Below are 15,591 nucleotides of genomic sequence, written 5' to 3'. Positions count from 1 at the left end.
GTGCTCTTGAGGTGACATACGGGTTGGGCTAGGGACAGGATTGGTGGTATAGGTAGGTGTAAGAGATGGACAACAATGGAATTACATATAGGTATTTTATCATAAGTACAAAAAAGATGTATTTACACAATAAGTACATTATAACAAATGTATTTCAAAGCACATAGTAGTTTGAGCCACCTAATATAAAGTGGAACCAGAAACTCATAAAGGTTTATAACCACTACAGGGTCATTAAATAATAAATACATTTTAGTTTTTGGGTGAACCATCCGCGTATATTTTAACTTAAATTGATTTAAAAAAAAAATACTTGCCTTATGACTACTATTTGACAACTACTGTTCGAATGGTATAAACTTTTGGTCATGTATTTCTCTTTTTACACTTGCATGCTTCCAAGTCAAGTCTTAAACCTTGGTTTCAGTAAAAACAAAAGTGCTCAAGTAAAACTTTTGTTTCATATGGTTTTGCTCTCTTAAAAACCTAAAATAATGCTGCTGGGTGGTACCGTGTTACACAACTCTTGCAAATTTATTATATTAATTCATGTATTTATTTTAATGAATCTAATACATTTTTTGGAAAATGAGGGAATAATAAAAAGTTATTATATTACTAAATTTTTTGCTTCATATTTTTTTTTTACCTTTGCTGTGGTGTAAGTTGAAGAGTTTATTTTACCCTTCCCACTCTCCCAGATGTGAACTCTCATGTGAGAGGGCTCAATCTCATCTCCTTTGAAAAGCTCCAGTAGGGCTATGTCCCTCCAAAGTGAGACATTGATTGTGTTCTCTCTACACTTCAGACTAAAGTCGAGGATTAGGACCTGTTGTCCCTGCACCTCTGTCATCCTCAGTGGCATCATGAAAGCATGAAAATTCGCTTCATTCGCGGGTCAAATTCACTTCACAACAGACGCAGATTGTAGCTTCGTTGCTAAATGGCTAACATGGATTTTATTGAGAAAATAACAGTGTTTATGTGCTTTATAAAGGCTGAAAACCAATGTCGAGTCGTTTGGGGCAGTGTCCGAGTCCACTAGATCCTTTTAGAGGTGCAGCCAGCTCTGTGAGCTCATAAACTCCTCCAGAAACTTAACCTGGAGGATGGAGGCTTTCAGCAGTGCTTCTGACTGAACCGAGCCCAGTTTGATGAACTGTTGTCGGTGTAGGCAGGAGGATTTTCCCCCGGGACACCAACATCAGGAGATACATCATAATCACGCCCCCACAAGAGCAAACTCCTGATTGGTTAATGTGCCGCAAATGTCCGCTGAAGTTCAGATTTTCGAAATCGAGCGTTTCACGCCGCGTGTATCGCGCCGCAGGATGTCTATTCGCGTCTTTGCATTGACTTAACATGCAAATCACTCACGCTTGAAGCGCGTCTGGTGTGAACACAGCATTAGGAAGAACAATCATTTAGACATTTCAACTTTTTGAGAGTTTGTCACTTTAAGAAACCAATAAATGGAGATAACATTTTATTTTCTTTACATTCAAATGCCTTTGAAGTAACTCACATTTTCCACCTTCCCTTTAATTGTTAGGAAATCTCCTCTGGAAAAGATGTCAGCAGTCTCGGTGATGACATTTGAGGAAGGGCATAGGACCTCTCTTGCTGCATTTTCCATTTTAGGAGTTATTGTTAGCGGTGCTGCCCTGAATTTCACTGATGTTCTGCCAAAAAAATATGTTTTGGCGGCCATATTTGTGTGAAACTGTAACATTTTTTAGAAAGTATGTAACCCCCTCCTCAAATTGTGGGGTTTCAATAGGCCAATTTCACTCTTCCGCATTTGTAACTTCCGGTTATGGCCGCCCCTGGGTAAACTTACTTCCGGTAAAAACAATGGCAGCACAGTCAAGGAGTAAGGCGTTCTGTTGTGTACCAAAGTGCAGCAATTCAAAACAAAAACAACCGTATTTGAGTTTTCACGAGTTTCCAACAAATGACCATCAAAGACAAAAGTGGGTACATGCTATTAGACGAGATGAAGGACCGACGTTTGCTATTCGAAGAGCAAGTACATTAGTCTGCAGTCAACACTTCACTGCTGCTGACTTCATGCAGGGTAGTTGTCGTCTGAAAGCTGGAGTTATTCAAAGTCGCTTTCAGTGGAACAACTTTCATGTACCGCCACAAAAGCAGTCTGCTTTTGAGAGGTCAAGTGCTCATCTTGGAGTGGATGTGCGTTCCCCGAAGGCTGTGAATCTGCAGAGTAACAAGGATTCGGAAGTTATCGTCAAGGACCATGACTACGCTGCACACCCCCCTCCTGGTAAGTATTTGTATTTAAGTGTAGATGCAAAAATATACACACTAGGGCTGCACGATTATCTCAATTAGGGTTGGGGTCAATTCATGAAGTACAATTCACAAAAAATCCTCATGTAATGACGTAATCACAGCCGCGAAGTCACACGTGAGCTGTTGCACTGTTAACCTTAGAGAGGACGCGCGTGCGTGCAGTAAACAGAACCTGTAAAGTGAATAACAGGCAGCAGTTTTAAAATAATGCTGTTTGTTGCACAAGGCGACAATTTTGCTCCTTAATCAGGAGCCGCGAAGGTAGTAGTTATGATTTGCATGTAATGTTTTGTTTCTCACAGTTAGGGCACGCCACATAACATGGTGTATATATATATATTATATGGTTAATGAATTAAATGTATTTTTATGGCAGCTTGATATATATATATATATATATATATATATATATATATATATATATATCAAGCTGCCATAAAAATACATTTAATTCATTAACCATATAATTCATCAACTACACAGTTCTTAATTATAAATCAGCACTGGTTTGATTTCAGCTTAATGAACGTTGTATTTTTAAATCTGCTTTATAGAAGAACTAAGTTGTTTGCAACTCTAAATTCTAAATTTTTTTGTAAAGGTGCTTAGAAAAAAAATATTGTATAACGTGCTACATAATTAAAAGTCACTTGAGTAGTTTTTACTTTGATTTTTAAAAATTATTATTATTAATATTATATTAAACCTTTGTAATTTGTCATTTTGTAGGTGCTTTGGATGAAGCCTTGGAATACATAACAGAGCTGGAGGCTAGGCTAAAGAAAATTTCACTGGAGACACCAACTGTGTTCAGTAGGTTTTGTGTGTCTGATCACACAATTCGATACTACACCAGGTTTCCCTCACAGGAAGTATTCCAGGTTTTCTGGGAGTCTGTTTGTCCATCTGCCACAAACCTTATGTACTGGACAAAAGCACAAAGGATGGGTCGGGAAGCTTCCCCAACACCAAGTCCTGCACGCAAAATTCAGCTCATAGATGAACTCTTTATGTACTGCTGCCGCGTAGCTGCTGGCCTTAGGGAGAGAGTAATTGCAGACATCTTTGGTGTAAGCATGGCCACAGTAAGCAGGACAGTCATCACCAGGGCAAATTATCTTTATTTTGTTTTAGGCTCTGTTCCCATTTGGATGTCAAGGGAACAAATAAGCTCCTCCATGCCTGAGAAATATAGTTCATTCAGTCCAAATGTCAGAGTAATCCTGGACTGTACAGAAATTTTCTGTGAGAGTCCCACATCTCTGACACTCCACTCAGAGATATTCTCAAACTACAAGAGTACCACAACATTTAAAAGACTCCTGGGAGTGGCTCCATGTGGTGCAGTGACATTCATCTCCCGTCTGTACACTGGCTCAATCTCTGACAAAGAGATTACAAGGAGGTCTGGCATCTTGAGTCTTCTTGAACCTGGAGATGAGGTGATGGCTGACAAAGGCTTCACAATTGACATGATCACTAATGTTGGGGCTACACTAATAATTCCACCGTTCAAGTGTGACCGGCAGTTCAGCAAGACAGACTGTCAAAAAACACAAACCATTGCACGGCTCAGAATTCTGGTGGAAAGAGTAATACGTCGAGTTAAAGAGAACTCGCACATTTTGACTTTCTCCTCAATAATCTTATTAAAGTATTCTTTGCAAATTCTACATGGTGAAACAATATTAGCAGCCAATGACAATCAAAATACAACATTGTTCACAGTCAAATAAACAGTGCTAATGTTGTTTTAAAGTCATATTTACATGTGATTTCAGACCGGATATTCAAAGTACTATAGTAAACAATAAAGGGAGCTTGTCAAAAGTTGTCATTGAATGAATGTGGAATAGAAAACCAACTTTACCTCAATGCAATATGTGAACAGCCCGCTGCTATAGTTAATCCAGTGTGTGTGCGTATTAGCCTTGGTGTAAGTTATAAAGTCGGCCCGCGCGCCTCCAATTGAATAGTCTCGCTATTTTGCGGGAAAGGGGTGATAAATTACGATAAAGTAGGCGCTCATTACTGGATTAAAAACCAAATAGGTTATTCAATCTCCTCCGCACCCATAAATCCGGTCCAAATGGCTTTAACGTTACTCAAAGTTATTTACCAAAGCTATTTTTAATGTTACTCAAATGTAGCGATATGCTAAAGACAAATAAACAGCTAACTTTAGCTTATCTTGGCTTAATTTTGAAATATCAATCATTTCAGGATAAAAAAAATATCAAACAAAGCAATAATGATAACATGAATGCACAGATAAAACATTTACCGTTTTCCAATCTGCGGGCTCCTGCTGCTTCACTTTGACAACTGTACTCTGTGACCGCGACCGTTGAAATGGGCGCGTTAGATCAGCAAATCGGCCCAGGGTCTGTTGCGAGCCCACAAACTGACAGTCCGCTGTCCAGAGGCGGGGCATATTGTTGGCGAATAGCCAAACTGATTCTGACAGCATAGCAGAGCTGGTGAGTCTTTTGCTATCAGGGTGTACTGTATGTATCCTGTGCTCCTGAAAAAAACACACAAAGCATTTCTTGTGTGTTTGTCAAATTTTCACACTTGTCAAATAAAGCTAATTCTGATTTCTCTGGACACATTTTTCAAAGAAATCTCAGCAGCTGAATGACGAATTATAATGTCCCCGGCCATCAAACATAACATTGCAAAAGATGTCTGACCTTTCATAATACAAAATATTGTACATATACAGATTATTGACTGCAAAACATTTATTGTGATTTAAGTGAATTGATATTATACATTTTAAAATGAGCAGGTTGGAGAAATTATTAAATGATAGTGCTTTAAAAAATGACACTAGTTTAAAAAACGTGTTAACACGTAAATTGCGTGTCAACGCTTACCAACGTGTTAACGCGTAATTGCGCGTTAAAGCGTAAATTGCGTGTTAACCCGTAATGACGTGTAAACTCAGGTGTTGCAGTCGTTTTGGCCCCAACGGCCTTCCATATGTTCCTCTCTGTTGTCGAGACTGATAGCGAAACAGGCAGCCATTCAGCTTTCTCTGAGCCACATACAGACAGCAAATCAGCTTTCGCTGATCAGCGTGCAGGCAAATATCCCGCCCATGGCGCTCAGTGAGGCGGAGAGTGGAGAATATATAGAGCTTTGCTGGTCGCTGTTTAATTCCTCTTATGTTATGGGTGTTGTGCGTCTATTCAAAGTAAGTGTATTATATCTGACCTTTGTAGCGTTCGCAGATTTGCTGCAGTTATCTTGCGGGTTGAACTGCTTTAACATGTGCTTAATGCTAATATACTCTCTTGTTTTTAGCTCGATGCTACGCTGTAAACACATGTAATGCGTACTCACGTTGTCTACAGGGTTTCTGCAGGGTCTTAGAAAGTCTTAAATTGCAAAATCCAAATTTAATGCCTTAAAAAGTCTTAAACTTAGTGAAATATTGTGTTGTAGGTCTTAAATCTTTTTAAACAGGTCTTAAATTTCTCATTTCATGTATTGCTACTAAATCTGTCCAAAATTAGATAAATGTAAGCAATCAGAGACATGATCACGCTGCACACACAAGATGTAGAATCAGCCACTCAAATAGGTAAAGTTGGTTTTATATTTGCACATTCAATCATTTTGAAGTCCTGATATTGTTTACTATGTTACTTTGAATATTCGTTTGGAATTAGCAAGCAAGCATGACTTCTACAAAACATTAACACTATCTAATTCACTGTGAACAATGTTGTACTTTGATGGTCATTTGCTGCTAATATGATTTCCCTATTTAGAATTTGCAAAGAATACTTTACTGAAATTATATTATTAAGGAGAATGTCTGAATGTGCGAATATAAAACCAACTTTACCTCTATGCCACTTAAGACTTGCACACATTTATTGAACAGGGAAGGAAAACCTATGTGTAAGTTGTGTGAGAATATTTTGATGGTAAAATATTTTATTAGAATGTATATTTTTTTAATGATATTAGAGAATGTTTTTATTCATGAAATATTGTATGGCAAATGTTTAAAAATGTGTTTTCTGGAGGAATTTTTTATCATTGATAAGACTGAAAGAGCTTATAAGACTATCAATAGCGGTAAAGTTGATTTTATATTTGCACATTCGTTCATTTAGAAGTCTCTATATTGTTTACTATGTTACTTTGAATATTCGATTGGAATAAGCATGCAAGTTTTTATTATTTTTGTTATTTATGAAATTTCATTATTTATTGTGTTTTATTAAGGTCTACTCCCACCCTATCCCTAAACCCAACCTTCACAGTAACGTAAAAACAGTAGTTGTACCGAGTATTATTTACGTTATCTGTTAAATTACCCAATAAATTGTATTTTTTAACGCCTACTCCCACCCTAAACCCAACCGTCACAGTACTGTAAAAATAAAAGATTTTGTTATACAGTGTCATAAAAAATGCTGCTTTATTAATGTACATGTTGCACTTCCGGCCGGCCGCATATCTGATCTAGACTTTACCAAAACAAAGACCGCTTGACGTGAAGTAAATGAACCAGTAACTTGGAGAGGTGCTGTTGTTGATAGCATCAGCATGTGCTACTGTCAATAGATTCCCAACGTAATACACCTCAAATTAGTGTGAAGAGTGTGTTTTACTGTGGCCGAGTGAATTATGCCATCAATCAAGCTTCTCAATATTAATCTATAAATAAAAGAAAAAGAAATTAGGCAGAGCATATTTTTATTAATATTAAAACGCATTAATACAAACTAGCCACCCTTTTATTTTATTTTTCGTTTCTGTATATTTTTTATCAAACGAAAAATGCAATGAATTTGTATTTTGCTTTTCATTTAATTAGAATTAAAATAATTATTAGGCTACACAACGTCTACATTGGCTCTGATTGCGTTTATACAGATATCCTACAGATCAAAGACATTTTTGCCTGTTAATTTCAGTGCTGTATTTTGACACATTTCGCAAAGGCTTCAGCTATTCTAACTGTCAGCTGGTACCAGCTTAAGTTTTAAGACTTGACTTGTGTGGCATCTATACGTATTGATGTCTGGATGACAGCGAGAGAGACGAGATCAGATCTCAGATTCGATGTGGGGCCGCACATCACAGTTATTTTACTGCAATTTTCGAATATTGGCTCATCTAAATTTGCTTTTCATTCGATTAAAAGACGAAATATTGCCAGACAGACGAAGCAACTTTTGTTTTTTGAAGAGAGCAGCTTTAGTGATAAAAGACGTATGTGCGTGCGCACACATACACACAGGATACACTCTTGTAGGGCTATTCATTATTGCTTTTTTAACATTAAACGCATAATAATCAAGTGTAAAAAAAGAAGAGGTGAAAAAGTGATTACTGCGGTTGCCGTGATGGTTTCTCTGCAGTTGACTTGTCAGTGCTAAATCATTTTGTTTAAAAAAAAAAAAAAGATTATTTATTATTAAACATTGTGAGATGATGGTCGTGTGTTTTTTTTTTTTTTTAAATAAGAGTATGCGTTGCATATTTATGGCTATTGATATTATCTACCTGTGACCCACCCATAGTTAAACGTCAAGTAGCCGACATTTTGATTATCTGACCAGCAGATTAACGGCAGGAGTCGTGAATATAAAATAATCGCGCATAACAGGGTTTTATGCATCCCCAATATGCAATGCCAAGAAAGTGACTCCTTAATGTAACTTACACAGCACACCATTTGTGTAATGCGTGAAGTCGTGGACGCATGTAAGCGCAAGGATAACTCATCCTTTAAATGTCCATTCTTAATCATTAAAAGATAAGGTCTGGATTTGCAGGGTTATCAATAATGTGTGTATATTTTTTGGCTTGGAACTGCCTTCTGTTAAAAGATTTTTGTGTTCATCCTTGCTACAGGCAAAAACGAACAAATATACTCCATTAAAACCCAATCAATGAAGTATCGGTTCTCGGTATCGCCGAGTACACAAAATACTCATACTCGTATCGGTTTGTAAAAAGTGGTATCGGTGCATCCTTACTGTAAACAATGCTTTACTTTGATAGTCTTTGGCTGCACATATGATTGCGCAATTTAGAATTTGCAAAATAATACTTTTCTGAAATTATATTGTTAAGGGGAAAGTTCGAATATGCAAATATAAAACCAACTTTACCTCTATACATTCATCAGTGTTGTTATTTGTGTGTTTTAAAAAAAATAATAATGATATTTCAGAAACCGTTCTGATTGTCAATTATATATTGAATATTTAATACAAGTGTTGCCATGAATATAGCCAGTGCTGCTATGGCATTAAAATATAAATATATGCAAAAAGCATGTAATTATAATTATTGTCTCCTCCTCCAGTGAAACTCCTCCTCCACCAGCTATAAACACTGGAATATTCCCATCAGGCTCCAGTGACGAGTTTATTGAAGGACAGCGAGAACATGAGTGATCCAGAACCCTGCAAAATTAAAAATGAAGACTCTGAACAACAGATAGGTTGGTGTTTATTACTGATCAGGGGCAGCACGGGTAGGGCTGTGATGGTCACCATGACAACCGAGTCACCGCAGTTGTCCATTGCCACTGGCGGTAGTACGTGACGTCACACACTTTAAAACAGAAATAACCGTTATGTTTCCAAGTATTACATTTCTGATAGAATATAACATTAGGCGCGATTCAGCAAGTTCAACCATGAATCTTGTTGGAAAACCAAATCTTACATCTGGGAACATTTTGGATTCGTGCCGACGGAGAAAGGTGAACCAATTAATTTGGATTAAGCTTTTTGTAGGGTTTGTTTAAAAAATGTGTTAAAGTGTGGTTTAATATTCACTGCTGAGAGTCCAAACACTGAAGAGCAAATCCATCGATGCGTAGCTCCACGGGTCCCGAACCATGCAAGCCAGTGGCGATTGACTGCGGCGAGGGGAAAAAAAAGCCACGTATAATCAACTCCTGTCTTCTAAACGCAAACGCCCAGCTATTCAGCCAGGAATCGCAGAGGCATTTCCAAAAATGGGCAGATACAAAAGAGAAAGTGATAAATGGAAGACATTGATGAGAAATGGAGCAACATATTTGGTAACTTAATTAAAAACGCACCACTCCACAGTGTAGAGAAACCTGCTTTCCGAGAAATGCGGGCGGTGGAACAATGAAGCAAAAAGCCCTTGCACAGTTGTGAAAAAGTATCTGCGCATTTGTGCTACAAGCACACCGTCTGAACCTGTATTGCTGAAAAATTATAACCCCACTTAGGTCTTCACTTAAACTGGACAAAGTCAACATGTTAGTTTTTCTGGCAAAGAATTTAAAATATGAATAGAAAACAAAAGGTGGAGAGAGCTTATGTTGTTTTTTTAAACATCTGACTTATATAGTTATTAGTAGGCTAATATTTTTGTACTTATGATTATTACTATTTATATTATTACTGATTAGTAAAGTGCCATTTAGGCAATTTGTGAAGTTCTTAAAAATGTAACGTTTAATTATTATACGTTTCAAGCAGTTAAAGTTATTTAATATTTAACCACAAAATTTATAAGCAGTATTGTGTTGTTTTATTAACGAAAGTTCAAAAATTAACACGTACGTTTATACAGATGTTTTATTAATTAATATTTAATTAAGTTATAAGTTATTCCTTAATTTTTACATAAAAGGTAAATTAACTAAGGCAAGCTACTTTATTTGTTGGTGGTACGGGGGGAACATTTTTGCCAGTGAATGTTCTCACCACTTAAAAAAATAGATTAATAAAATAACTTGCAAAAAGGATGCAATAAAGAAAATGCATGCTCTTAATCATTCTTCATAATCTGATTCATACATGCACCAGTAGACACCGTCATTGGACTAACTGGCTGGAACCTACAGTCTAAAGAATGTATGAAGTAGAATGTTCTTTTAACAGTCCCGATTTGTTTAATCTTTTTCTTTTGCTAAGGTTATCATTTCTCTTCTGCAAATTAGATTTTTTTAAAAAATCTGCTTGATTCTTTTAAAACCGAAAGCAGCGCCTGTCAATTGGTGTTTTTCCGTAAGATACACCTTTGTGAATGTTACCTATTTCATTATTTAATGCATAAAATAGGCTAGTCTTTTTATAAATGGAGTTAATTGATCTGAAACTTTTAATTGCATATTCTAGTAAATAATAAAAGTTGCATCAGATTGGTGAAAACTAACCTGAATACCCGCGTGAACAGGGCCACAATGACTTTTTTTTTTTTACATTGAAACAATTGGATAGTGTCTTCTGTCCACATGACTGGCAAACACATCAGAAAAAAACCCAGCTGAATCTCCGCCAATATTTGGTTAACTTCTAAAAAAAATGTTGTCTGGTTTAGTAATGTTAGTAATGCATAGGAAAATGCAAAGCAGAATTCTCCTGAGATCATTAACCCACTGATGACAGACACTTTTTGTTGGCTTTTTAATGAGTGGAGTAAAACAGCAGATTATAGTGTGTGTGCACGTAAATGCACTTTGTAGGGGGACCAACAGTTTTAACCCAAACCCAAGAAGACACACTCGTTCACACACATCACAAGCACTTCAGTAACGAGACAGCGGCCTTTGCTCTGTTGTTTCAATACAAACTTTCGCTTTTTGTTTCTCACAGCCAGTCGTTAAAGGTCCAGTAGGTGATCTTCCACAGTGCTAACAGCTTAGCATTAATCTCTGAATCACAGTCCATCCCCTGCCATCCAGAGCCACGCCTCCTGAAACAGGAGCATGCGCACCTTAAAGTTGACAGCAAAAGAACCCCTTTCTCATATGTTAAAAGCGACTAGTGTCCGGCGGTGTGCAGGAATTACACTCATTACTAAGCCAAACTTACATGCTATTTCAGAGCGAATATTTAGTTGCATGGTAAACAATATAGGGAGAGACTAGGCGGAATAGCGGTATTTACTTGTGTTTTGTTGTTAAACTACTTAAAATCTTTATTATCGATGCTGTAAAAGGTCCCTTATGAAACTGAAAATAGTCTTATCAATCTTTCACTGCAAGATTTTAGTGGCTGAACAACACCTTTAAGTTTACACTACACCGCACTGCAACAGTTCAGTCAACTTCTCTTTTTTCCGCACACCACATTATGCTGCCCTCTTCAACTCTCCTCCTCTTCCTTTATACTCTCACCCATTTCCTTTTTGCCATCCCATGGTTGGAGACCAATTAAACAATGTTCACTGTCATCACAGAAAACGGCAACAATCATAAATGCTTGATTATATGCTGTCATGGCTTTGCAATCAAAAAAATTTTTGTTATAATAGAGGCCAATGGAGAAAAAACAGCCATGAATTTAACGAAAAGGGAGTAAATTTGCCCAGAGTGTTTTGAGTTTTTTTAATCTTTTTATTTCAAAGCATTTTCCCAGAATATGTCAAAATAAGATGTCCCCGAATATCAGTCCGTTTGCTGAAACACAGAGAAAGTTTTGGCCAAATTAAGACTTAAAATCACCCCAGAATAGATGAAAAAGACCCAACAGCACACAAGGGAAAAGGTGCACATTCCTGCCTTTATGCAGATGCTGTACAGGTATGTCTCATGTCTGCGAGGCAAATGTTCAACTGTTACCCCAGAACTTTTTTCTGATGCGTTTACCAGTCAGGCACAGAATGAACAAGTATTCCCTGTCTGCTTTACAAATTTTATAAAAACATTTTGTTGTAATTGTGAATATATACAAATAAAAATAGGCCATTTACAGCTTTCAAATCGGTGTCTTATCAATATGACCCAAATGACTTTTATGATCAATTATGTAAGAAACTCTGAAAACTGGACTGACACCGTTTCAATTTACAATAACTTCTATGTTATGCGGCTTTGACACAATTCACGCTGTAAAAGCACTAGATAAATAAAGATGGATTGAATTGAATCTGCATAATGTGTACACGTTAATGGACCAAACAAAATATGATCTGATTTATTTTACATTTAATGTGCATCAAAATTACAGTGTGTATAGCCAATGTTCCCAGTGTCTTTTCAGCTTTTGACAAGAGTTTTTAAGACTTAATGAAAACTAATGGTTTTTTTTTTTTATTTCAGACCTAATTGAAGAGAATGAGGGGAGGAAAGACGAGGAACGTCATGTCAAAATTGAGGAAAAAACTCTTTTACAGACTTGTGGTATATTGAAAAGGAGAGATAAGAATCATTGCACCTGCGCTCAGTGTATAAAGAGTTTTGGAAGAAAAGGCAATCTTAAGATTCACATGAGGATCCACACTGGAGAGAAACCATTCACATGCACTCACTGTGGGAAGAGTTTCAGCTGCTCATCACACCTTAATGGACACATGATGATCCATACCGGAGAGAAACCATTCACATGCACTCAGTGTGGGAAGAGTTTCAGCCAATCATCATCCCTTAATCTACACATTAGGATCCACACTGGAGAGAAACCATTCCCATGCACTCAGTGTGGAAAGAGTTTCAGATGCTCAACACACCTTAATCTACATATGATGATTCACACTGGAGAGAAACCCTTCACATGCACTCAGTGTGGGAAGAGTTTCAGCCAATCATCACACCTTAATGGACACATGATGATCCACACCGGAGAGAAACCATTCACATGCACTCAGTGTGGGAAGAGTTTCATCCGCTCATCATCTCTTAATCTACACATGAGGATCCACACTGGAGAGAAACCATTCCCATGCACTCAGTGTGGGAGGAGTTTCAGCTGCTCATCACACCTTACTTTACACATGAGGATCCACACTGGAGAGAAACCATTCACATGCACTCAGTGTGGCAAGAGTTTCCACCAATCATCAGCCCTTAATCAACACATTTGGATCCACACTGGAGTGAAACCATTCACATGCACTCAGTGTGGGAAGAGTTTCAGCTGTTCATCACACCTTAATCTACACATGAGGATCCACACTGGAGAGAAACCATTCACATGCACTCAGTGTGGAAAGAGTTTCAGCCGCTCATCATCCCTTAATCAACACATGAGGATCCACACTGGAGAGAAACCATTCACATGCACTCAGTGTGGGAAGAGTTTTAACTGCTCATCACACTTTAATCACCACAAGAGGATCCACACTGGAGAGAAACTATACACATGCACTCAGTGTGGGAAGAGTTTTAACTGCTCATCACACTTTAATCCCCACATGATGATCCACACTGGAGAGAAACCATTCACATGCACTCAGTGTGGGAAGAGTTTCAGCCGCTCATCATCCCTTAATCAACACATGAGGATCCACACTGGAGAGAAACCATTCACATGCACCCAGTGTGGGAAGAGTTTCAGATGCTCATCACACCTTAATCTACACATGATGATTCACACTGGAGAGAAACCATTCACATGCACTCAGTGTGGGAAGAGTTTCATCCGCTCATCATCCCTTAATCTACACATGAGGATCCACACTGGAGAGAAACAATTCACTTGCACTTAAGCCGCGGTCACACTGAACTTTTCTACCCATAGACTTCCATTCATACGCACGCGACCAGAAATGCAAGTTCGTGCGTCAGGTTTTACAGTTCACTGCGTTGCAAAATACAAGCTTGGTGGACTCTGACCTGCGAAATCGCATCACTTGACTGTGTAAGACCAATTGTAGATCAAAACATGACTTCTCTGGACAGCAATGTAAAATATGGACCAATCGCTTACTTTTTTAATGTCTAATCATCTTGTTTAATCCCGCTCTTTTTCGCAGTGCCGTACAACAGAATTTCGCATGCTCAAACTCTAGTGTGACAGCAGCTTCGGTGTGGAATGAGTTTCAGCAACTCATCAGACCTTAAAGGCTCACAAAACACCTTTTTTGAGCTGTTGACAGTCATATAAGTGTCCCATGCTGCTAAAAACACTATTAGGACACATATTTCACAATGTTAGTGAATGTTTCGTGAAATTAGGTTGTTTTTGCGTTATTTCGAGCAAATTCCTTCTTCCGGTTTGGAACTAATTTTTGAAGCTGCGTCACGTGGATTAGATCCTGGCATGTAGACTGGCTGTCTGTACCTGGGAATACTTTGTGATGTCTCTGAGTGTGCTGCATTTATTCATGAAAAAGACTTCAACCAATCAGTGCGCTCTATTGTGTATGCGATGCAACTTCATTAATTTGCATGATAGTTTTACCTGAAACAGCGTTCAAAAAGCAGATAGACGACACGATGTGTTGCCAAAACAAGTGGGAGAATAAGAATTGTTTGGAGATACGGGTCATCAGTGTTGCTTTTATAATTTGCTGCATCGAAGGTTATGTTTTCATTTTCCTGCTATGAGAGCGCAGGTGGACTCGTGTGGATTACAGTGCACATGACACGCGGCAGAAATACGTTTGTACAGAACATTTTTTACTCAAGAGCTTTTTGCATCTGGAAATCGTGAAATCTGGATTTGCTTCTCGTCTCCTTTTACAAAAAAAAGGCTCCAGTTGGTGTTGATTGCCCTGTCTCTATAGATTTGGTAAGTAAGCGATCAGTGGTCTTTGTTTGTTTATTCAGATGGCAAAGTTAATTTGTATCGTCAGCAGTACTCTTTCAGTGTTTAAAGACAGACCTTAGGCAAAATGATTTCTAAGTTGTTTACAGTAAGTTAATATCACTACAATATTATGGACTGAAAGATCTGCTGTAAATGCTGCTCTCCGAGTCTAAACATGTAAACACCGCAATCGCAAACTATTACCGACCGACGTGTTGAATTTTCGCTGCGTTTTGTGACGGGATAGTCTATGCACACACACTCACGGCTTTCTGACCTACCAAGTGCATCAGAGTTACTGAGAAATGCCGAGATTTTTTTTTTTCTCTTATACAACGTGCGGTATCAAACATTCCACGGTCAATAAACACAGTCACTCTCTTTCTCCCCTGCGTCTGTGTGTTTATTTTGCCCAAATCGAACTCCCATTTTATAAAATCCTTGCCTCTTTCCCTCCCCGACACTCCCACCTAAACAGAGTTAGACACACCCACTTTCCTGACTTTTTCTAAACTAGAGGTGTGAAAATATCCTGCTGAAACGGGGGTTTCATGGCCCTTTAATAAACACATGAAGACCCCCACTGAAGAGAAACCATTCACGTGAACTCCATGTGGGCAGTTTCAACCGATCAGCAATTCTTAACGAGCACATGAAGATCCACACTGGTGTGAAAGAGTATATGTGCTTGAGTTTGAGAAGACTTTTATTACAGCTCCAAAACTGAAACTGCACGTGTAGATTCATACTGGAGAGACCGTACAAGTGTTCACACTGTGACGAGAGGTTT

General features: G+C 38.0%; 1 protein-coding gene across 4 annotated transcripts in view; it reads left to right on the top strand.

Moving 5' to 3' along the window:
• Nucleotides 1–15,591, top strand: part of LOC130222051 (gastrula zinc finger protein XlCGF57.1-like) — a 429,619-nt gene that overhangs the window by 292,079 nt on the left and 121,949 nt on the right. The window contains exons 1-2 of one of the 4 annotated variants that reach the window (XM_056454673.1): nt 8,657–8,788; nt 12,374–15,186. The exons of 2 other annotated variants lie outside the window; for them this stretch is intronic. In XM_056454673.1, the coding sequence (XP_056310648.1) occupies nt 8,734–8,788; nt 12,374–13,758 (1,440 nt within the window). In that variant the 5' untranslated portion in view covers nt 8,657–8,733 and the 3' untranslated portion in view covers nt 13,759–15,186. Of the gene's footprint in view, nt 1–8,656; nt 8,789–12,373; nt 15,187–15,591 lie in introns of those variants that run through there. One more of the 4 variants, XM_056454672.1, reaches the window with a different exon arrangement.

The sequence above is a fragment of the Danio aesculapii genome, chromosome 4 (assembly GCF_903798145.1).
Source record: "Danio aesculapii chromosome 4, fDanAes4.1, whole genome shotgun sequence".
NCBI classification, from domain to species: Eukaryota; Metazoa; Chordata; class Actinopteri; order Cypriniformes; family Danionidae; genus Danio; species Danio aesculapii.
The sequence above is the reverse complement of the archived record's forward strand: the minus strand, read 5'-3'. Positions and strand labels throughout refer to the sequence as shown.